General features: G+C 39.7%; 1 protein-coding gene across 1 annotated transcript in view; it reads right to left on the reverse strand.

The window, feature by feature from the left end:
- Positions 1-24,353, reverse strand: part of plekha7b (pleckstrin homology domain containing, family A member 7b) — a gene marked incomplete at both ends in the record, with an annotated part of 64,611 nt that extends 40,258 nt beyond the window's left edge. The window contains 3 exons of the mRNA XM_083917404.1: positions 23,943-24,000; positions 24,094-24,170; positions 24,271-24,353. Of these exons, the coding sequence (XP_083773530.1) occupies positions 23,943-24,000; positions 24,094-24,170; positions 24,271-24,353 (218 nt within the window). The remainder of the gene's footprint in view (positions 1-23,942; positions 24,001-24,093; positions 24,171-24,270) is intronic.
- Between the last annotated feature and the right edge of the window lie 1,603 nt (positions 24,354-25,956).

A 25,956-nucleotide genomic window follows, 5' to 3' on the forward strand; every position in this document is an offset into this window, starting at 1 on the left:
TATGTGACATCAAGACAACTCTTTTACACCTCCGTGCAGCTGAACACAAACGCATCTCTTGAAACAGTGTGGTGTAATAAATATCATACAGTAGCATGCATTTGGCCTCTCTGAGCAAAGTAAAACCCCAGCCATGTTGGGCAGTTCTTCTAATCAGAGAGCACACAACTGAAATCATTCAATGTAGTTGCCGTGCTGACTCCTAAACCAATTAAATTAGCTGTGACGAGTGTATGCCATTAATATCAGCAAGATGTTAATACTCAGATCATATGCTTCCGCAGAATCCAAAGGATAAGACAAAAGCAAATCAAAGAAGGGCTGCAACTGGCTGCAACACATGGGAGGTTAAATGAGGTGGCCTTGAAGCAATACTGAGCTCTGTAATGGCAGTAATTTCTGTGTGTTTGACACCCTATCCATGTGTGAAAGGACATTACATCGTGTGTCTCTGTCTGTGTGTGTGTGTGTGAGAGAGAGAGAGAGAGAGAGAGAGAGAGAGAGAGAGAGAGAGAGAGATGGTGGACCACTGTGTAGTATCCCAGTCCTGGCAGGCAAAATTAATTAAGCCTTAATAACAGTGGTTTATGCATAGTATCCAGACACAGGGAGCCATTAAGGAGATAAGCATTCTGCAGCAAGATTTCCACATGTTGACTGACCTTTATCAGTTTCATACGTAGGAGAGCATTGCAGCAGCCTCGCTCTGCTGCAATCCCTGATGTGGAAGAATTACCGGGCCAGTCTCCACAATGAATTATTGGAAAATTCCACTGTCACTCAGTATGGAAATGAGAGAAACCGATCCAACACATTCACACTGCCTGACTGGCTTTTCCCTGTCACTGCCTACTATTATCATCATCATCATCATCATCATCGTTTACAGCTGCAGAAACTCCAAGCTGAGTTGATAATACGACAGTGATTACAGCCCTACTGGAGAAAGGTTATGCCTCTTCCTGCATGTCATCAATGACAGGAAAACCCTGGTGGAAGATCTGCTTTAATGGAGTCTATAGTCATCCAGCAAACCCCTCAAGCAGCACAGGGCAAAGAGTGGCAAAAGCAGGCTCAAACAAGAGCAGTAACGGGTGCAATAACTTGCCACCGTCTGTACCCCTTTCAGACAGTGAGTTTGGCAGAAATTGAAAGAGCTGTCACCTCATTAACATTCAAAACACACACGGTTCTGACACAGCACATTTCATTGCAGTCACAATGGTCCTTTAGGCCATGCCATTCGAAAACATAAGCAAGGCAACAGCTAATTGCATTGCAGTGAATGTAGGAAAAGTCTGTGTTGGTCCAATAATAAAGAATTAGGATGCAAGGAAACCCTACTCTGCATGCAAAGAAACAGATTCTGAAAATAATGGGTGAAAGTAGTTCCTCTTTCCTGATCTGGAAACTAAAATACTTTTGCAAATAATAGGTGTTTCTCATTAGTTACATCTCATTTCATGCCTGCTCAATTGTAAATTATATTTCAAGCTCTAAGCGGACAGCAAAAAGAACTATCCGAGGCTTCACAAAGAGCCCCATCAATGTGTTATACACAGGATGGTTTGTTCTTGGTTACACTGTTATAAACTTGTTAACAGCCTGAAATTGTTTCCAGCAACTGCCTGCAGCACAAGAGAAAATGGCCTTAGCGAGAGATGGATCCCTACAGCACTGTGAGCGCATCAGCACTTCCTTTGCTCCATTGGCACAAATTTAGCTGACTGATAAATATTTATAAAGGGTGATTTGAAGTAATTAATCAAAGAAATTGTGGTTTTATAATGCCTTCAACCATGACAATAAAATTACTTTGAAAAGCACTTATCTTAGGGATCAATAGCGACAGGGATATACTGCAACAAAGAAAAAAGTTAGGAAGTTTTCTAGGGCAAGCATTACTCTGGAGAAAAAAAATCAATGAAGGGCCCCTGCAGCTTTAGGTCAATATTTAATACCACAGATTTATCCTGCACCTAACTCACTGAATATTGATAAACCCAGAGCAACCGGGAGTTCTTTTTATTTCATCTCTGCAATTGTGATAACAAGGATTGTCATAATCTGAAGAATGAGCGTGTGTTATGGGCAATGTGAGGAGGGAAAAAGGGATATCATATATCTGATACTGTTGCACACTTGAAATTAGAATTAGGTAATCCTAAAAATAGCCTCACTGGTTTTCAACAAAGGGATGACTAAAATTTTCCTTAATTTAAGTGTGCATACTCAATCTAGCGATATATTTAGTTTTGGAAAAACCAAACATTTGCAACATCTTCTCCATGGGCTTAAACGCAGTTAATTGTGGCAGTCAATTATGCCTTAAAACAGAAATTAAGAAGCTCATGTGAAGAGAAGAGACCAAGAGAGTAGGATACTCTTCTCTATTGCAGCACTGCCTCTGGAATTAATCTGCTAAAACAGTTGGTTTAAAAATTCTGACATTCTTCTAATTTGGCAAACTTCATCTTGGAGCACTGAAAAGCCACAGGAGAGAAGGTGTTGCAGGGCAATTTATTTTTTTACCAAGACAAAACCACACAATTTGCAAAAGCAAGGGAAAAAAGAGATAAAACACAGTCTGCAAAGCATATCAGGAGATGGTGTTAATCTCAACTGTAGCCCTCACCAGCACATGGAAGTCATCAGTGGAGCTCATCTACTGATAACAATAGTTTTCTTCTTAAAATGCCTAATCTATTTGACAAGATTATAAACTCACAGAAAACCATTCAAATGTTTCCCTCGCCAACTCTAAAACAAATGAAATGAGAATAATTGACATCTCTTTTCTCTCAGGCTACAGTCTTTCCCCCACTGTGATCGGCACATCAATAGGGGAGGCTCAAAGGCACTTTGCTTCCCTTCACACAAACACACACACACACACACACACACACACACACACGCACACACACACGCACACGCACACACACACACACTCACACACACACACACACACACACACACTCACCTTCTCAGCACTGTGTCAAGCTTTATCATCAAAGGTCTAAGCCAATCACATATGACATGACAACATGAGACACTTGCTTTGGGAAATCACAGGTTAAAGACAGGAAACATGGTGACCTTTGACCTCCCTTCTCCAGAGGCTTCATGGATGCTATGCATTGCTTTCAACCACTGTAATTGAGAGGGAGATGTACAGTACATTGGTGAAAGATGAAGTATAGGTAGCTCATTATCACAGTGTACATTGCCGCAAAGTGAAAACAACCGTCAGCACTCAGCAGGACAACAGCAACAGCTGCCTGTCCTCTGTTACTGTCCACACTGCAGATCTGCTCTACACTTCGACATAGCAGTTTTTTTTAACTATTCTTCTTTAATGATAGGAACAATGTGACACTAACAAAAATGCTAATATTTAAAAAAATAAATAAAATTTAAAAGTGACGCTTGAACAAAGTATGTGAAAAATCAAGTTTGAATCATGTATTAAACATAATCATACACTTCTAACCTATAATCATGTTGCTGGGTTTTTCCTGCTTGTCCGACGCCTACACGCCATGTTACACTGTAGGTGCACCATCAAGTACCCAATGTACGTGTTTCTCATCAGTTTAAAAGCTTATTTACCATGGTAGCACTTTTCCAACAAATATGCTTAGCTGAACTAAGCATATTTGTGCTATTAATGTCATTGCAGTAAGTCACTTTCAGCAGAATAAAAATTAGGACTACGAGAGATCCCCACCACCACCATCACCCCTCCTTCCATTCAACTCCACTTATTGTCCTTATCCACAAGCTGGGAAATCTTTAAAAAGCTGAAATGTCTCCATCTACTCTGGCCAATCACGTGACAGTCACTCACCATCTACATTTACAGAAGAGGAAGATTATTCAATACTCACACACATGCATGTACAAACATACACATGCATTTACAGAGCAGACTTTTCCGTTCATCCTATCTGATTAAATATGTTTTTCAACTATTTCTCAGATGCGTGCCAAAGAGAAAATAGGAGAGGAGAGGAGAGGAGAGGAGAGGAGAGGAGAGGAGAGGAGTGGAACACGGTCAGAACTGTCACAGCATCCTCCCTGTGATAATGGGGATTCTGCATGGAAAAGCAGGTGGATCACTGCACAGCCTATTAGCCATCTTCCTACAAGGTACTGTACATGTGTAGTGTACATCCCTGTTAAGTGACTACTTACACTGGGGTTTAGGACTTTAAGAAAATTTATGGTGAGGCAGCTTGTGCTGAATACTGCAGCACAGATGTCAGTCGGAGATGACAGCTTTGTCTTCAGAATAACACAATAAATCACTCGGAGCGGTAAGTATGCAGGGTTGCATAACAAAAGTGAAGAAAAGTATAGTCAGCTTTTCATTGTGATTCTGATCAGTCACTAGTCCGAAGACATTTTACAAAAGAGCAGAACAAGAGAGGGCCCCTCACTCCATTTAAGGTGTGAACATTGTGCAGAAAAACCGCTGCAGTTTCATTTAACAGACCGAGCTGTCAGCGTCTATACCTGAGTAACCAGGTGCAGCATCCAAATGCAGTCCTATCAATCACAAGCAGATAAAACCCATAGAGCAAGTGTATCAAAATAAAGATGGCCTACCTGCAGATTCTCAATGCAAGCCCTATGCAGCAGCAGTTACCATTTGCCAGACTGACTCCAAACATTTTCTAAAAGAGCTGTCTGCTCCCTGAGGCTTTACAGTACCAGATGAATGATCTGCAGCATGACTCTGTCTGATCCAGCCAAAGTAAGGCAATCTGTCATACTACATACACACTCCCCTGAGCACACACAGAGACACACACAGATGAAAATTGCATATGTCCATGGTCAGATTATCTGTTTGATCTCTAAACCCCATAATCCCGCAACATCAAAAATAAATCAAACATCACAAAAAACTCAAATTGTAACAGAAGAGCATGGCAAAAATAGGCAGAGATGGCTATTCTAAATATGTTTGAACAAGACGCCATATAACTACATCAGACACTCAAGTTCATCTTTTGCTGTTATTAAATTGAATTAACATCCATTAAAATGAACAAAAACACAGCGACTTTCACAAATAATGAAATTACTGTAATTACTACAATTAATGGAACTGGTGTCTGCCATAATAAGCAGGTAGATAACGCAGTGGGTAGCTGGCTAGCTAGATAGATGTTGAGGTGAGTACATAGCTAGCTATACAGCTTTGATGACATCCCATCTAATTGTAATGGCACAAGGGGTTGTAAAAGTGTATTGTCTAATGAGGGCCCAAACACAGGTGAACATAACAGAGCATCTTATTCTATTGTTTTTCATGGACGTAGCAGACCTGTTGAGGTCCATTCTCTGAACTTGATCCGATCGTACTCTTCTATGGGAGTCAGCATCTTGTTAGACTTTAACTTCTCCTCATTTCCTCTTACCATTGATGTGAAGTTGGGGGGAAGGGAGATACGTTCATCTGGCTGACATACACCTCCGTGGTGAAGTGAGGACCAGCGGCTAGCTGTTACTCAAGAGGCTGCGCCCGAAAATATTCATAAACTTTAACCTCACTCGGCGAAGTGCAATTTTTTGGCACTTCTGTATCGGATCAACCAGGAAATCGCTGTGGTGGGGGCTTGTTCTTGGATCAATATTGAAATTTTTGCATATCATTAACATGCTCCTGCTCCCGGGCAAACACCTTTTAAGAGCAAGTACAACTGTTCTCATCTCATCTCTTCCTTAAATATAAGTAAATTACATAATACATGCACATAATAATAAATGTAAGACGTCCAACCCAAGACTTGGAAGTATGTTAAGATATGTTAAGATGTGTGTTCATGCCGTCACCTCTTTATGCTCTGTCTAATGTAGAGAAACAAAACAGGACAGGCGTAGCTGAATTTAATTGTGAATTTAAGGATTACATTATCTGAACCAGGGTAATCCCTGTTTTCTAATACCATTTCATGAAAGCCATGTCACTTGCCAGTGCTTTTGTCCAGAAGCAGATAAACAGCCACTGGATCCTCTAACAATCGGATTCAGCTAACCCTTATGCTGTGAAACATGTTTAAATCTCTTACACAGTCATATCAGGGCATTAGTATGACATCCAAGCACTAAGTACCTTCCTTCCACACACACACCCACTCACATACACACACACACAAAAAGATAAAGTTTTGTTTTAACATTGGGTAGCTTCTGTCAGCAAGATGGCAGTGAAGAAATGTATCAAATTATCCAACTGAATGCTCTGTAAAGCATAATAACAGACAATACTGGACACATCTTTAGTTCAGATTCAGTTCTGATCCTTGACAGCATTACATTACTCATTGGGATTTGGAACAATAGTAAATGATGAAGTCCTCACATATAAGCAAAACTACAGAAGGTACTGTATGGGAGAAATTTGATTATTCTGGTGAATTTTGCTGCAGAGAATCTTGGCCCTTAGGGTGTCCGAGCTTGTATAGCACAGCACATTTACTGCAGCAGACATGTCAAACTTTGTTTGCTTCAGTGTGTACAATATATATCTCTAACATGTTATTAGTGGAGGAAAAAAAGACATTTCTGATCTCGCACCTTCTCCTACACTCACAATCCCCTTTTCAGGAAATGTTGACGGACCGTTGTCCCCAGCCCCAACTCCTACTGACAAGTAAAAAATGTATCGGATTTGTCATTTTGGATGGTAAGCAAGTTTAAAGTTGTAATCCGTAATACTTGATATATGTGATATCAAACATCTATCATATGATATATGATAGATGTTTCTAGCAGCCGCTTTGGTGGTAAGATGTAATACGCAGGTGTGCCTCTGGGACCTCATCTCCCAGAGTTCCTTTGGAAACAGAACAGTGCCGACTGTATGATGTCAGTAGATTGGCAGCTCAGACCTGCGCGATGCGCCGTGATGCCTTCACATGTTCCACACTGATAGGAGGTCGGAAAAGAGAAGGGGAACGACGTAAGAAGCATCATTTTTAGTGCGGGAAAGTTGCCATAGACACTCAGATAATATTTCTCGGCTAAGCAGTAAACACGAGCGCTTTCATTAGTGGGTCACATGATCAATCACCATTGTATTAACTCACTCTTAAATAGATAGAAACTTAATACACAATAAACTAGATGATTATGGACTACAACCTTAACTGTGAAGCATTTAAGGGGCCAACCATACGAGCAAGCAATATTTTGAAAAAAAATCATGTTTTCAAATCTATGATGCAAGTTATAGGCTACAACTTAACACAGACAACAGAGACAATAGCAGTGTTAAATAAATTAATTATTTTAATAATAAATTAAAATAGTAATTTAAGTTCTGCAAGTTTTTTTCTCATTTGTTATTATTATTTAATGTATGTATTTTAATAGATGCCAAATGATATTGGCATTATATATATATAGGCCATCAGCCGCCCCTGCTCTCTAAAAACCAAGAAAGTTTTTTAATTTTTTTAACTTCTTCTTACCACTTTCAACATGAATAATATTATTTGTATTGTTTCAGTTATTTATTTGTTTCTTTTGTTTTCCTTTTTTTATTGCTTACACATTTTGTTTTGTGTTTGTATTATTTTAACATGTTCAATAAAAATTGACTAATAAATATAATCTTGGACATTAATAAACTCATATCGGTCAACCACTAGTGTGTTAGTGTGTGTGGTATCTTTTCTCTGCTGTGAGCTAGCTGTGTCCAGACTGGCTCTAGGCTTGGAGGGACCTCTCTCCTGCAGTTCTCATTACAGAATCTGAGCATACACACACCGCAGAATCAGCCACTGAAAACACACTGGGGAATTACACTAGTGATACACAGGGTTAAGACAACAACAAAGCTACTCCACGACTGCAATGTTCTGTGACAATGAACAACATGAAAAACATCCCAAAAAGCACACATCGACTTGGATGTATCATTGTCTTGTTATATTGTGTAGTATAATAAGTGTCTTCACATCCGTTCTACATAAACGTATTGTACACAAAGCTATCAAAGCAATGCAGGTTTCTCTCACAATCAGTTCCCTCTATATTGTCTTTTTAGTCTGTTGCATTCCCCTATTAGATCACAAGTGCCATTTTTCATCACACAGGTGACAAAATATTTGATCAATGCATTGCATGATTAGACATCAAACAAGGGTTATTTTAATATAGTACACAGTGTTACAAAAATGATAGAAAGTGATAATAATAATAATTTGGTTTTTGGCCCACATCCATCTGTCCCTCTTGGTGGCTAAAGCACGTAGGCTAACACATTATCATTTTATCGAGGAAATTAAACAGATGGATTAAATGAATTAGGTGAGGTTTCACTTGGCTGGCAGAGGGTAACTGAATTTAGAGGCTATTTTTAGATCTATGTATCCTGAGAGTGTGGGGAGAGTTTGTAGAGACTTAAGAGGCCTATTAAGTCAGGCATCAGTGGAAGAAGGTAGGCCACATCTGGTGCACAGCTCTAAAAGTATGACTGGACTACAGGATCGAGATTTTACCAGAACATCCCTTCCCCAGAATTTCTAACCCACTCACAGAGGCTGATCTAAATCACAATCTGGGGAATTTTAAAAGGTCACAGCCTTAATACACTGAGAATGCACTCCCTTTTCAAATACTTCACCCCTCTGTTAGGTATCATCATGTCTATTCTTAGATGTATTACGTCTCGCTGGACATGTGCATAATGTTTGTGGTTAAGGAGAGGTCACTTAATTTCTCGGATAGAGTCTATCTTTTCATTCCATCCTCTGCACCAATTTTAGGTGTGACGGTGGTGGTCACGTCATTCAAAGCTGCACTTAACAAAAATGCGATCTCTATATCAGGTAGGCATACAAAGGAAACGCTGTGTCTTTTGGCCACATTTCACCCTGTGGCCGAGGGATGAAAGGGGAGGGATGAGCTGGGAAGGGTGTGACTGGGCTGTACTCAACGTTACTGGAACTGACTTTGAACAACAAATCAGATGTTATCCAACGCCCTGAGAAGAACCAGACCAAGCTAAAGCGAACCATTACATAATCCATTAAAAACAGACCAACACATAAGACTGGACAAATTCACAACAGGCTCATTTATGTTGGTTTAAAATGAGCTTGGTTATAAATGTAGCTATATATCCTGCAATGAAAATAATATAGATTAAAAGCTGACACAAACTGTCAACTTTGATCTACAGCTCATACTGTAGGTGAAGTTTTGCGGTCTTGTGTTTACATCTTGCTGCCTCTGTGGCTGAGAGCAATGCAGGGTGGCTGACCGATGAGGGAACACATGCAGAAATGATAAATAGGCTGAGTAACCTTATTGCTGCAGCTGACATCGAGACCCTGACGGAATGATAATAAGCTTGATATCTTGTGCACAGGTCTGTGCCATTCTTTCCATGTCACAAAATAGAGTTAACCAAAGAACCACTTAAAAACTGTAGGTTGCCACTTCATATACCTGGAAATCGGTCCATAGTTTTACTGATAAATCCCTGGATTTCCAACCGTGTTACTGTAATGTATAGCAGGCCATGTACAGCAGCACGTATGTGCAGTTCACTTTGATGCCAATAGGTAAAACACTTTGGCTAGATTGTTAACACTTAAGTCGATGATGCAAACAACATACATTTTCAGCAAAAAGAGAGCAAAACAGTCTGCCAGCACGTGGAAAAGTGTAATATGCAGCAGATGTGACATTGCATGTGTGAGTCTGTATAGATACAGATCTCTGTGGGTCTCTCTGTATGTGCTGGGCCCTACTAGCAGCTGTGCTAAGGATTGTGAAGCAAATTCATGTAAACAAGTATATTCCTTTGAGAGGTATATATCTGGCTTACTGAGAGGACTGCATCAAACCTCCACTACAGTCTAACCTACGTATAGAGGCATCCCGCATTAACCGTGCATATAGAAGAGCATGATAATCAGCCACAGAGAGATCATAGTTCTGCTGACATCAACACAGCAGTCAGTGACCTGTAATCATGAGGCACTGCAGTGAGCATCTCTCTCCCTTTCTCCCCCCCCCCTGTCTTCTCATTCCTGGAGAGACTGCACCATTAACTTACAATGATATACGCACTCTCCGAAGGGAAACTAAAGGTGTGTAAAGGCAAAACAGCCAGCTGCCATCTCCGCCACAAAAAAACGGAAGAAAGGCACTGTTCAGCATGCATGTACATTCTCATTTACTTTGTCGCAAACACTTAACGGCATGCAATCGTAAGCACTCTATCTCCTGCAGCTGCTGGAGAGCTTTAGCAGACACACCTCCTGAATAGCTACGTAGCATACACAATCCCAAATATGTGTTGAGAGAGGGGCTGGGATACACACCTATGAGCCGCACGATACACTGGCTGCCTCTTGTAAGGGATGTGTAAGGTTGACTGTCCTGGTTGGCCCAACATGTTAGCTGCAGGTCTGTGATTTGCTCTGCTCTGCTCTGCTCTTCTCAGTGGCACATGTGTGTGTGTGTACTCCTCTCAGCTGGTAGTGCTGCTGTTGCTGACGTCTTCTGCTGTGCACCGTGGCGTCGATTCATTCAAAACATCCTCTTTCCCGCTTCTCCGGTGCTGGGCTGCTGAGGTGGAGCTAAAAATACACGTAATCACTGAACTGTCCCCTGTCTCCAAGAGCATTAGGCTTGCGATGGGTATTTTTAAAGCCAGCCAACCTCACCAATACATCATGTAAAAGGCCCCAGAGCACCAAGTATAACCACAGGTACAAAGCATTAGCCATAACCCGTATAATTATGTTCTCCTCTCTCACATTCATTCCCTGTAGTGGCTCTCTCTCTCTCTCTCTCTCTCTCTCCTCACCTCTCTCCTGCTCCTTCTCATTTATCCTTAGCGGAGCTCTGACGTTAGAGCACATGCCTGAACTGGACACCCTCTCTGCTCCATTCCCTCTGCAGTCATGCAGGCAATACACAGTGTGCACAGCGAGCAAGAGGAGAGGAATGAGGAGGGAGAAGGAGGAATTACAGTAGCGAGGGAGGAAAAAAAGAGAAGGAGGGGAGAAAGTGATAGAGCGAATACATAGTATATACTATGTACTGATTTTTGCAGTTGGTATGTAAAAAATGTTCATATGGTAACATTTTGTGCTAACTGGAAATTATTGAAGGTATATTACCCATGAGTGAATGTCAACAATGCCTCTCAACTCAAAAATAATCGTAATTCTACTACTATGCAGGGTGACTGTCAACAGATTAAATACTGCGACAACAGCCAGATCAGATGAAGGAGGAGGAGTGTGAGATGGGGAGATATAATTCATGACATGACAAATGGAACTGAAGACTGGGCCATGACCTAACAACTGAAGAGACTGATACTAATAGAGACAGTGTGGGAGGGGGAGCAGGTGAAAAATGTTTTCCTCACCAGCTAAGGACTCGGGAAGTCAACTCATAGATTAAAGTGACAGTAACTCCACTCATGCACACATACACACACATGCAGGTAAAACATCCAGCTGCCATTGCCCTTACCCCCTTAGTTTCATCCTCTGTTGCTCTTTCTCATCCATCTACACTCCTTCACATCTCGTTAGCATACCCCAGGAGTTAAAAGACACTCACACTGCAAGTAAAGACCTCCTCAACGCTGCTGAAATAATACCAGGATGATAGATATCTGGGTCTTACCACCACCAATGGTCATTGAATTGTATATTAGCTCTCTTTCCGTGATACATTTCACTGCATGGAAAAACTGCAATGTAGTGCACGCCATTCAAAAAATAAAAACAGCCCTACAAATGGCAAACAACTGAACTGCCAGAGAGCAGAACGTTTCTGCGGTAAGAAAGGTTGCACATAGAAACGTGCACATTTTAATTTATCAATTACTATACTGTACTTTGATACCCCAAGTACATTTTGCTGTTAATACACAAATTAAGATTCTGAATGCAAGACTTTGACTTTACTCAAGTAAAAGATCTGAATACTTCTTCCATCACTGCCCACAACCAATTGCATAACCCTTTATAAACTGTATGACCACAACTGAAATGGACAAATATACTGAATGGAAAGTGACTTAAATATAGAAATTTGCTTTTTATCATCACACAGCAATGGAGCATTTGAATGAAAATAAAACATGAAACTAAACTAACTGGCTTGCCTATACTTGTAAGACAGGAAACAACAACAATGCCTGCAAATATACAATAGATGCATCCTCCTATAGCTGTCATCTCAATCATATATGTTGCTACATTGCTACTCACCAGTTAGTGATCAAATGTGGAAAGCCTTAAGTCCAATTCAAAGTCTCAAATGTCCCAATCTGTCCTGATCCTGAAGACGACCAATAAGGAGTCTCTTTCTGCTCTTTTAACATATGGTAACTAAGCCTGTATTAACTGTGTGCACAATGCTAGGTGGGTGTGCTAGAATGGGCACAAAGAGCAGTGTCAGATAGAAGTATAACTGCTGTTTCAGCCCTCTCTCTCTACTCTGGATCACTCAGTACCACTGCCAACACTTACAGTGCATAGCTCGACTGAACCTCACCAGGGAAGAACAAAATGATAACGTTCCATTGTTCAGTCCCTATATAGTAGAAGAAGAAGGAGGAGGAAAAGGGGAAGGGCCCGGTTTGTTAAAAAACTCTGAAGCCACTACTCTTTCTGGTGACCGCAGATGAACAGTATTCACCTCACTGTGTTGTCCAGTCAACATGAAGTGCTGACCTTGGTGTCTCACTGCAACCAGAGCTTCAGTCTCACCCTGGGTCCTTTTGATCAGATCACATCCCCTTCAGTCAGGGATAGAGGGAGAGAGGATGGAGGGCAGACTATAGCTGAGTGGCTGGCTCAGGCTGCTGCAGTGCCAGCTCAATAATCCACAGACAGACATATAGATAAGAGCAGGTCGATAAGTACGATGGACAGTCAGGTCAACATTCATACCTCACTCTATCACCTGCTTACACTGTTGTCCTCCTGGCTGTTGTATAACAAAATTAAGCTACAGTAATCACAGTCTGTAGTGTTGGTAAATCAGAAACGTAACAAAGAGAAAATATACTACATGTGATAGACACAAATTATTTTAAAGTGCAGAACATATTGTAGCGTAATTATGCAATTCAGAACTGAAGTGACAATATGTCTGTCAAATCCAGGTAAATGGCAAGAAATTATTAAACTAGTTTATCTTTTATCATATGTTGAACTTAGTAATGAGGTTACACTTATTTTCAACATGGCAAGTACAAGCCTACACAATAAGAAAGGCAGAAATACCAAAAAGACCGAGTATATTATTGCTTCTTATATTTTGTTGTTATTATATTTTATGTCTCTTTATATTAACTGTTCTTTTATTGTCTCTTATATTTCTGTTTTATTATTTTACATTAACTACTTACTGTTTTTCTTTAATAAAGCCTATCAGCAAAAATATTTCACACGTTGTGCTGGTATAACCAAATTGATAATAAACATTTTGAATCTTGAATTGCATCTAAATGTTAAATAGACAAAGACTCAACAGCAATATCTAGTGGCTACCTACAGAAGAGCACTTCACGGCAAACACACATGCACTCTATTAGGTCTCAATACTTCACTGACAGGTCAGAGCATACATCTTCACTGAGTCAAACCATTCTTACAGTGATTTGAAAACGTTTAAATCCCAGCTTCATCTCACTAAGCAAATAACAGAACATATACTGTTGGAGGTGAAAACTGATCAAAGCAATCTAATCATTAAATCACAAAGATTTAGAATAGTACAACAGGAGAATCAATCAGATCATGAATAAAGAATTAGCCTTGCATCTCTGCACTAAAGCAAATTAAATGTGACTGCTTTGTGAGATCTCACACAACTGTGCAGTCAATATGCTCAATAAATGCTGCAGTGAGTGAAATTGCCCTACTCACGAGATCTGCTCTGGCTAGCATTGGCCAGATGGGCCTTTTCATTTATCTTTTTCCCACTCAATTTTCCATAAATTGCAACAGCAATATTCAATCAAGTAATCCACAATGAGAAACGTTTTTCAGATCTCATGCACTCAATATTTTACTAAAAAAAAAGCTTATTGAAGTTAAGTCGTTCCGAATTTTGATAATATACAGAATATGTACGGCTTTACAACGCACCTTTATTGCTACAAATCCTATAATCAATCAATAAATGTTGGATTAGGCAGAGAAATCTGTAGAGATCTTCAAGGTGATTCAAGGTAGAAAAAAAATAGGAGAACTTGCAAACTGCCTGTTGGTCCCAAGAGATATAATTTATTTTCAATCAGGACATGGCACTATTTCTTGTTCAAACAAGACCACAGGCACACTGGCACACAGAAGAATCAGTTAGGTCTGAGGTGATCTTGATGCTAATATGATATATTCTAATTGTGCATTTGCTTACAGCAGAATTAATGAATTTTTAGACATGCAGGTCGGCGGAACAATCTAAAAAATCACAGACAGACACAGAAAAATATAAGATTCATGTGTCTGGCACTTTGTAGCTTTTACTGGTCTCTCTCAACCAACTCCTGGGGGAAATACTCTTCTCTTCAGCAGCTAAGGCCTAGTCCACACGTACAGTACATGAGCATTCCTGTAATAAGGGTTTTTTCCTCCTTTGTTTTAAAAAAGAAAACAAAAGTACTTTTTTAAAAAATGTAATGAAATGAAAACACATTGAAGCACTTTCAAGAGCGTGCCAAAACAACAGGTGGCGAATCGGCGATATAAGCCCAAACCTAAAACCATGTTGTCCAATATCGCAAAGAAGAAGAAGATGTTGGCCAATCAGACACCTGAGAAAAGCTAGTATGGCACCGTAGAGCATGCAAACGCCTCAAAATAGTGCAAGAGTTACTGTACTGTATTAATGTGTCATACTGTTAGCAAGGTTAGAACCAGCACTATTTTGGACATGCATTGCAAGAAATGCTGCCTCATTTGTATCACATCACAATGGAGATACTGGCGCATACACTCTCTGTTACAGGCCAAAAATTTATTTCCCCTTTCTACACAACAACATTGACAACACTGTTTAAAAGTGAAAATCTTCACCCTGGCTCGTGTTCTCCAAAAGGTCCATTTTCAGTGACCTGACGTTTTAAAAGATACCTAAAAGAAAGATACCTAAAATGTGGACCAGGCCTTAGTGTCCCATTATGTTCATCAGCTAGTACTTTTCATGCAGTATCTTAACTTGAACATAAGCTCTTTTTTATCTAAATTAAAATTGTCTAGGCTTGCAGAAAATGGCATTTCACTATTTTGTAATCGATTTTCTACTGGTGATCTTCATATATTTAAATTTCCTATTTTATTGTTCATCATTTTCTACATCACACACTTGTGTCTTCGAGGCAAAATGAAAATGAGTACCTTCTGAAAAAAAGGTTATATATGCTCAGATATACCCTCTAGAAAGACTTTCTCTTTTTACAACATCCATTTTCCACCTCTCTTACTGCTAACTAATCACTTCTCTTCTCACCCGTCTGGTGAGATGAGAACAGTGTGGGACCGGATTCTCTCTGCAGTGGCTCCAGTCACACTCAGGCTCTGACAGAATGCGGCAGAGAGAACTGTCATCTGAATTCAATCAGAGGGAGGGAATACAAACTATTTCTTTCCTCCAAAGAGCCAGCTGAATGTACACTGCTGCAGAGCTTACTTCTTAAAAAGTGATACAAAATAAAGGAGAAAAAGTTTTGTTCTTCAAAATAATTCCAGTTTTGTTGCAAACCAGTTTTGTTTACATCTGCAGTGCATTATCATAGCATGTGACAGATATCCAGAGTGTAGCAGAGTTATTGAATAAAGACAAATTTATATTAGCATAATAACATTAAAACAGTGTTACCTTATCTCAATCTTCCTCTCCTCCTCCTCCAAACTCGAGGGCTCCAGCTCAGCAAACACCTCTGTTTCATGATCAGCCGAGTCAGTCCCCTGATCAAGGGGCAGGCAACTGCAACAACAGGTCCCCATCCCAACTCGGGCATCTCCCCTGCCCTGTTTCTGCTCTGACTCCTGCTCCAGCTCTGACTGGTCAACCTGCTCAAACCGTCTGGATAGTGAATGACTCATTCCAGATAATATATATCATCCCACACAGCACACCTCTGGCCCGCAGCTCTTAATTTATTCATTCATTGCAGGTTCCCGGGTTAAATACACTTAAGTCCAAACAAGGCCTGACGGAAACTTCCTTTATATTCTGCAACACAAACATCCTTTGTACCAGACTCTCAATCTAATCTTTGTTCAGTCCGCTGCTTTAACCTCCAACTCTATTTTTTAGGCTCCATACTGTACAGTCAATATTGTTTAACTGTCCCAAGCCTCGTAATAAGTCATCAGATGACAGGATATTGACATCACAGATCATTTTATAAAACGCTCTGGCCTCTAGAGAATGTTCAGACAGCCTCACAAGCATGGAGAGAAGATAGATGCACAAACGTAATAGCAGGACACGATTTAAACATGATACATGGATCGATTGATAATGACAAATGGTCAACATAAATCACCCCACAGGAGTGAGAGGACTCGCGACCTCACCAACATCCCATTTGCAATTCCTTGGCCATGAATGCCAATTTTCAATTTCAGTATTCCTGCATCTGCTGCTAAAGACTGTGTTGGCATGTGCACTGTTGCCATCTTCACAGGATTAATGATATGTGTTAAAAGAGGCAGTGAAAGCTAAAGTGCTGTGTTTTTTTGTAAAAACTAGGACTATGATGCTGCAATAAGAACAACCAAGGACCATGTTGTCAGCGTATCAATCATTTGATCATTTTCTAATTTCATCATTAAGTACAATGAAATGCATGATGATGATGCTTCAATCACAGAATAATCCAAATAAAAATGAAACATTTTACAACATTCCTCAGCAGGCGTGTTTAAGCGTAAAGGGAGTTACTCTAACTTGACAAAGCATTTCCAACAACATGTTATAGGAGTGCAGTGCTTTTTAGTCATAGCCATAGTAAAAATTGACCCCCAAATCAAATGTATTTATTTTTCAAAGATGAGGCATGGGTAATCTGATGCATCAGGATTTTGCCTGTCAAGAATGACACCACCATTTCAGAGTATCTATTTTCAGCTGAAGGTCACTGTCTCAACAAACACCTTGAGGGAAGGAAGAGAAAGAGAGACTGAAGTGTGTTACACGCAAGATCACACTGAGTAGTCTGCAGAAGAGATGTATATCTGAGACAGCGCCAGTCTGTACAGTTATACAGTATATTTGACTTTTTTGAGTGCAAAAGGTAAATATGATTCCTGATAATGTAGTCCATTGGGCTGAAGTGCAAAAGTTATACAAGTTATAAGGTGACACAGCCCTTTGGACTTTGTGTCTCTCCTCAAATGCGAATACAAAAACGATCAAATCATCATGCAGCTTGGTTGCTAATTTGAATGTTAACAAGCGTATGCTAATCCTGGGCTGATCAGGAGTCTCTGTTGTAAATAGAAACGTGTGACCCCCGAAAAAAAGCTCTTCAGAGTCTACAGAAGCATAATGCAAATGTTACAGCCAAATAGCAGATTCATTAAAGCCAGAAAGTAATGAAGAAAATATGGTGGGATTATCAACTATCACTGGATCCTTTCATTCGCAACCAAACAGAGTAAAGTCTGCACTTCATCAATTGTACTGTATAGTCAGGGCACAAAACCAGAACAATTTAACAGCCAAATGCTGGTAAAATATGCAAGTGGCTAGTAGACTTGCTTCACTCACCAGCCAAAAACCAATGGTAATAAATTCACTTTCATTTACCCGGCATTGTACAATGTGAACTGTGTCCTCAAAAGGCTTTTCGACGGTGGACAAAGTTAATTTTGCAACCTGATCGCAGTGAATGAGGTAGTTTTGCATACTGACATTTTTGAAAATCAGGGCTTAGTAAATTAAAAAATTGTGATTGTTATTGACCATAACTTGCCTATTTAAAAACAGTGGGTTTGTGCAGGATGTCTTGTGTCGCACTAAAGACGGTTCTTTCTGAACAATCAGTAATCTGAAGTGTTTTCGGCTCAGCTTGCTTGGATTCTCAACTGAGGTGGTACCAAAAAAATTACCAGGTAATATCCACAGCTTTTGCTAATAGAAAACCAAAAATGAGCAAGTCGAGTTGAGTAGAGCCATGCTGTACCGTACAGTGGAAATGTGGCATATTAGATCCTAAGCTACCCTGTCTAAAGAAACCAGTTCAAGAAATAACGTTCCTACAGTACTCTGTGGATCCCTATATAGCTAGCTCAACAAGCACAGCTGGCCCTTTTGGACATTAAGTTGTAGGGCAAATGCAACACGGTCTGCAAGTTGTGACAAAGCATTATTAAGTATGAGGGAAGATCTGCATGCCTGTACTATATAAATATGTAATTAATATTAGCTCACTGGAGCACACCTACAGTCAGAAAGCTGTTGGTATTATGGGATCTTATTACGAGAAACATCTGTGACAAAAATTGATGAAACCAATGACATACTCAAATTCAACTATACCTTCCTGTCTGTGATTTCCATGCAGTTTATACATGGGCAACCTCTTAGATAGCACAATATATTTATAGATATCAATGTCTATGTTGGTATACACAGGACTACCCTTCTTAAACTGACTATCAGTGAAGACGAACAGCTGCCCCTCTTCTCCCGTCACAGTCACCGTAACCTCAGCTCTGCTGAAACAAAAGCATTTACACTGATCCTTCTCCTGCCCGCTGCCTGGAGGCAGGACAGCTCTATCTGATTGGTATCCAGTGATGTGTTTTCAATCTTTCCTTATGACTTCCCATGGTACTCGACAAACATTTCCAAACAACATATCTTTACATGTATGGTCCCCTTTTTGCAAACAAGAGGTTACTTATCTAAAGTACAACAATTGAATTTTAGACTAGTCTCAGTGAAAAATATTGTTGAGCTTTAATACATACCTAAATAAATACCTAAACATGAAGTTTGAAGTTCCATTTTGAGTCTTAATCTGAGGATTGACCAGTTCTAAAAGGGATCACAAGTGAGATTCAGCTGCTTCTTAGCCTCTTTGAAAAAATAAATAAATAAATAACTGGATTGTCTTCCTGCCTGAGCCCAAAGGAGGACCAGTTGGGAAAACACTTCAAAACTCATATCCTAAATCCATTGTGGTCAAGTTGTCTCACAAAGAATGACTCTGCACAAATAAAAACAAGGAACTTTTACCTCACTTTAAAACTTTAAAACGTTTGTCTACTGTCAAAAGTACATTTTGACAGTTATATAGCGTGTCGTTTTTTTCCTTGATTCTGATTGGCTGAGCAGGCGATGGAGCCCGTTGTAAATTCTAAAACGAGATTCACAAAGATTTTTCAGTATTTGAGGGGGCAGAGCACAATGGTGCACAACCCTAAAAGTGCACATAAATATGTTAAAATAATCTAAAATCTGCAAGGCCAAAGGTCATTTGTAGGACTTTAGGGCTCATTTTTCTTCTATATTTTTGGCAAGGATGTTTTAAACTCAGCAATGTGGTATATACAGTATTTGCTGTGTTTGCAGAAAAAGAAAGCTTCATTAAACAGCCTTGAGATAAGGGCCTGTTGGGATACTTAAACTTCTTTTTTATCCCCTATTAAAATGCCCTGCTTCAAAACTACCAAAACATCACAGGGCTAATTAACTCATATACTGTCCTGATCAAAGATAGTCAGCAAGTTAAAAAAAAAAACAAGCACAACATAAAAACATAACACGCAACAGAAGAATGGGAAGATAATCACTATAGATTAAATACCAATGGGGTTATTACACCTGACAAGTAAATCTAGTTGAGACAGAAGCATTGTTTGGTGTGAAATCTTTGAGTTTTAGATCACACACTTCTTCCTGGACTTCCTTTCCCCGGCATTGTACAATGTGAACTGTGTCCTCAACAGGAGACCATTGTACCTCAGTGGGGTCATTTTTTTCCTCGGAGAGCTATAGAATTGCACATTTCCTATGCTCAGTGAGCTGCTAGTGATGAGAGAGTACATCTAAGTGAACTCAGTTTTTCCAGCTTTAGCCATATGAGGGATGCATGACAGTTGAGGCATTCTTCTATTACAACTTAAAAAGGAAGCTTATCTTAGTTGAACTGTACCAGATTAAACAATGTTTTCAGCCTGATTTTGCTGTGCAATTGCTCACACAAACTGCTCCATCCATTGCATGTGTTTACATCAACACACAGACCTGTTTCATCTGTGGCATTTATCTTCACAGATTGAAAAGGGATGATTGTGGAAGATTGTTTTCAAAATGGGTCACTTCCTTGGAGATGTGCCAGAAAAGACACTCAATTTTAATAATAACATAAAACTATTTTTATCATAAATAAATATATTAATAATATTTTAGTTAGTAGAGTTAACACGCTGAAAAGTGCTTGGAGCCTTACACTTTTGGCACATAACAACAAGCATAACACCAGCAACCATTAAGCAGATAGTTCAGGTCTGCAGGCTGGCCTAAAGCCACGTGTAAATAAATGTGAGTTTTAGCCACAGAGGCAGTGTCTGAACAATCCCTCCTTTGTATTCCATCTAAATTCCACCATCAACACACAACCAAATCTACCGACCGTTGTCACGGCAGCACCATGTGGACGTCAGTCCTGTCTGAGTTTGTTGCTGTTTTCTTCCCGGACAGCTAAGAGATGAGAAATGGGATGGAGAGCAGTGGTTTCAAATCAGAGAGCCAGCTTGTTTTGTGCTAAAAATTGGATTTCCATGTCAAGAGAAAAGTCTGATGTTTAAGATAAAATTATATAAGTGTGAGAACCACGATTTGCAGCCTGGAGCAGAAAACAAACTAATGCAAATGGGGGATGCCCCTGTAGTATTAATGGGAATTTAAAAATGCTGAGTTGTAGCCAATTAATGATTTTAATGGCCTGAAATCAGGCCCTATTCCAAGTTGTCTGGTCCATTTCCATTTTTTAATATGATGAAAGGAATAATCCCATTGAGCTGGAGCTGTCTTCACTGTCTTCAGTAGTGCAGGTTTGCCAGCAAACATTAATAACCAAAGCATAATTTTCTGTTAAAATATTCCTGGATAGGCTGTTTTTTAACCTTTAATCTATCAAACCAACTTCTGTTTCTAAGAACAAAGTAGTAACAAAGTAACTGGGCTTGCCAGTGTATCCACTCTTATAGCTTAATTAGCTGAGTTTTGGAGATAAAAGCTAGGTACACTTAACACAAGTGACACTTCCTGTAATTATCCTGTAGACACATGGAATGAATACAGAAACCTGGCACCATCCAGGTCTGCAATAAATCCAATAAACCACCAGAGATAAACCCCTCCACAATGAGAAAATGACAGTACTCCATAACCAGAGAATAATAAGGGAAACGTCCCCCACTGAGTTGTGATGAAAAGGTTGTTTTCATCACAAGCTCTACACTAATCAGCTGTTTCTCAAAGTAATTATCCACATGAACATTAAACATGGGACTTCATACTCACACTGTTATTAAACAAGAATCAAACAAAGAACAATCCATTTGTCACATACTATAGCTGCTGACAATACCGCATTATTTTATTTTGTTTCTTTATTTCTTTTTAAAGAGACCAAAATGTTCAAAAAACAAATACTGTTTACTGTTCATGAAGTTATTTTGATTAAGATATTTATATATTAGAGTTTTTCTTTCAATTATCAATTGTCATGAATTAAAATAATCTCCCAACTTACTAACTCTGGCAAACATTGATTTGACTTTCTTTCACGCACAAAGAGAACGTAGAACGATGTTAACTGGGCTCAAGATGAGCTAAAAGAGAAGTCTTGGTGTGTTCCTGTTTCCTGTTCAACTCCAAGAAATTAGCCCTCAAAAAAAACAGAAACAAGCAGGGAAAACAGGAGAAAAACAGGATCCTTCCAACAAGCCGGCTGGGCAACAATAGTCGACTGATTTAATAGCCTTTAATGTTTAGGCCACCATATATCACACAATTTCACTGTTGTATTGTTCACACTTCTTTTAGAGAAAAAGCAAGTGAACGAGAGAAACAAGACCGCCTTTATTCTAGAGACAATATAAGTGTCAGCAATAACAAATTCGCTAATTGAAACTGTTTTATGTGGGGTTTCTTCAGAGCCCCCATCTTTGGATGCCACATTGCCTTTCAAAGAGGCTATTGAATGAATGCATGGAAATCCATTTGTTTCGTTCAACTATAATAAGATTACTTTTATTACACACATACTGTAGCAGGCATTGCAACAAATAAAAAATGTTTATTGTTGTTTAAGTGCTTTAAACTGGTGTCGCAGAGCACTGCATGACATTGAGGAAAGACCTCTTATTAGTAACTATCTACCTCAGAAAGACTGCAGCTATGGGGATATAAAACCTCTGTTACAACTCCTGTGTCTGGAACAAATGGAGCAAACTAAAAGGGTCATGACAGCACGACGACGGGTCGTGGAACTACAAAACCTTAAACAAGCTACGATGGGAGGAGTCACTGTAATTCACAATGATCCAGGTCCAATGGAGAATGTATGTCTCCACTTTGTTTTACAGTAGGCTTTCTGTCTGTCATTGTGAGCCTGATTTATCTGATTGGTTTCAGTTTGAATTGTGGCACGGTTTCTCTCACAGACCAGAATCCACATAAACAGCTACGGCGTAAAACACTGCAGATGGGAAATGCAAATGTAATGCACATAATCCTTGGGAATATCATCTGAAAACTGATTTATAATTAGATTTGTCATATTGCCTTGTAGGGTGCCCGGATATATATTGTTCACTACAAACAATATAAAACTATCTATCATAAATACATTTTTCTATATTGTTTCTATCACAATGTCTAAAAACCAGTGGTTGAACTGTGTTACGCCACTTGGGCGATGCTTTACGTTCTGGTTCCATGTTGTGTTGTGCACTAGAGTTTCTTAATAAAATGAGAAAATAGTCACTCACTCAATAGTCAGTCAACTCACACAGGATGAAAAAAGGTTATTTTATACAGACTACATTTATGTATTTATTTATTGGATTACCAGAAAACACGCTATGTCGTGATATATATTGTCATCGAGATATAAAAATGACCTATATGACGATAGAAGGTTTTGGCCATATTGCCCAGCCCTATAGTGTGGTGCCTTTTGCTGATTCACAAACCTGAATCCTGTAAATTTGAATGTGTGAAGGACATGTGAAAAGCTGACAAAAAAAACTCAAAGCTGCGGTCTGTGACTTTGTAAATCCTGTCCTCTCTGCTTCAATAATGCAATCATGCCATACATCTCTGTCACCACATGGTCACACCCCTCTCCTGCAACCTTTACATTGCCTCTCTCTCTCTCTCTCTCTCTCTCTCTCTCTCTCTCTCTCTCTCTCTCTCTCTCTCTCTCTCTCTCTCTCTCTCTCTCTCTCTCTCTCTCTCTCTCTCTCTCTCGCACACACTGTACAAGGCTGTACACCTATCTAATGGAGAGAGAAGAGGTCCTGCATGGAGGATGTGAGGAGAATTTTAATAACCTTCATCCTGTCCTATCAGCACTGACACTTTCTATTAACAGTGCAGGCGGAGATAATTGCATGCACCTATCCAACGGGACCCCTGTGTGTGTTCATCCATATGCTGGTGTGTTTCGGTGTCATTTGTCATGCGCAATGTGTTTACAGATAAAAAATACTGTGTTAACAGCACACAACCTTTGAATCTAGTTGAACTCAATATTGCTAACAAACATGTCAGAGCTACACTATGACAGAAAGGATATGAAAGGAAAGCATTTCACACACACACACACACACACACACACACACACACACACACACAGCAATAATGGGACCCAAATTTCACTCGACCAAAGAGCGAAACAATGCTCACGAGCCACTCACTTGATGAAGTAGCTGGCTCCTTCGTCCGTGAAGCCCTCTTCCCATCCTCTTGGCAAATCTATAACACGAATAGAAGAACCCGTTGAACGGCCCGCCATAGACAGGAAACATAATGCAGCACCCAAAAAAAATCAGATAGTTTGTCGCGTACCTGACCGTATCATGTGTCCCGAGTTAACAGGTTCACCAGTGCGCGGATGTAGCCAAGTAGTGCTATGAGTTTTATCACTGCAAGAAAGACACCTGTTACTGAGCGATAATAAAACAACCAAAAATCCGTAATAATGCCTCGTAAAGTACCAAGCGTTGAATAGTTAGAGCCGCTCACTTAATAAAGAAGACCCGGCCGTCCCTACAAACTCCATACGACCAGTGGTCAGGTAGGGTGTCCCGTCCGAGAGGTGCCGCCATGATCTCTCTTCTCCGGCACGGCTTGTCCCCCCTCTCGCTTTCCGCAGACTTTTCCCAGGGAGCCCAGATAAGAACCACCGCTAGGGCTGCATAGCTTTTTAAAGGGGACGAATACCAATCTCGACCACTTCCACGACTCTGTTTTTCTCTTAATGTTATTTGAGCATGACGGAAAAGTAACCGGTTCCCACAAGTAGCAGTCTGGTAGATGGTTAAAAAAAGCTCAGATCGATATAACTGGAATTTATGACTGGGGTTTTTGATGTTTGGCAGATAGGCCTACATAAATGTAACAATTACAAAACATGTAGCAATCCGTCTAATAATTAAAGTATTAAAGTAAAGTCCTCATGGCAGTGGTGATTCTAGAGTCTGTTGGGGCCCTGGGCAAAATTCCCAGGGGGCCCCTCGAACCAGCGTTCATCACAATTATGTTATAAATAATCGGACAACAAAAATGCCAAATGTAAAAAAAATGTGTTATCTCAAAGTGCACATTTAAGTTATTTTCAAAGTTAATTATTTTCAAAATATTTACCAGGGAGGTCAGGTCTCCTACGGTCATTGCAACGTTTGCATAATGTCACTGCTGTAGTTTAAAGTTTGTAGTTGCCTGCCTTGCCTGCTGACAAGCTGTGCCTCTGCAGTTTGGGATAGTAAAGGCTTACAATAATTAAACCAAACCAAATCAAATGCTTAATTTGTTTCTCTCTCTCTCTCTCTAAAATACTACAGTATGTGGAGATGTAAGTGTGGGAGAGATGAGAGAAATACGGATGGGATGAATCCACAGCATCCTCTTTATCACAGGCTTATTATAAGAGACAGGTGGCAGCCATGTCTCAGAGGAGACAAACCAAAGCAAAGCCAGAAGAGATGCACCGATCCAGTCTTTTCCGAACCAATCCGATACCGATACCTGGGCTTAGCGCATCGGCGGATACCTGATACCGATCTGATACTACTGTTGAATGAACCATATACTTTGCCGTGTGAGTGAAGGCATCAGGCTTGACATAAACATTTAGCCTTGTCAAGAAAGGTAATGAATTAACACAGATAAAAATGTACTTAATATTATTTATTAACATATAACAAAGTTTTCATTAGCCGCAAAAATAAATAAATAACACTTCCATGTAAAGTGCACTGAAAACAAATATTTTAAAATGTAATATAAAACCCTGTTTTATGCTAACATAGAATTGAAGTGACTAGATCGCTGTAACTGTAAATGAGTGGATCCGAATGTTGGATCGGCCTAATTCATCCGATATCCGATCCAGATAATTATTCAATATCGGAGCCAATATGCGATCCGGGTATCTGATCTAGAAGCCAGTACATATAAACCCTTCAATCAAATATAGATATATAGATAGATAGATAGATAGATAGATAGATAGATAGATAGATAGATAGATAGATAGATAGGTGGGATGTCTTGTTGAGTGCTATAAATGCTCTGTAAAACTCAAACTAAAAGTCAGCGTGCGTGTGTGTTCATGGAGAATGGAGAATGCCTGCATCTGTGAATGAATGAATGTACAGTTTGTCCATGAATGGAGGTTTTAGATGAAGCTTTAGATGCCTCACATCACGT

The sequence above is a fragment of the Echiichthys vipera genome, assembly GCF_963691815.1.
Source record: "Echiichthys vipera genome assembly, chromosome: 1".
NCBI lineage: Eukaryota > Metazoa > Chordata > Actinopteri > Perciformes > Trachinidae > Echiichthys > Echiichthys vipera.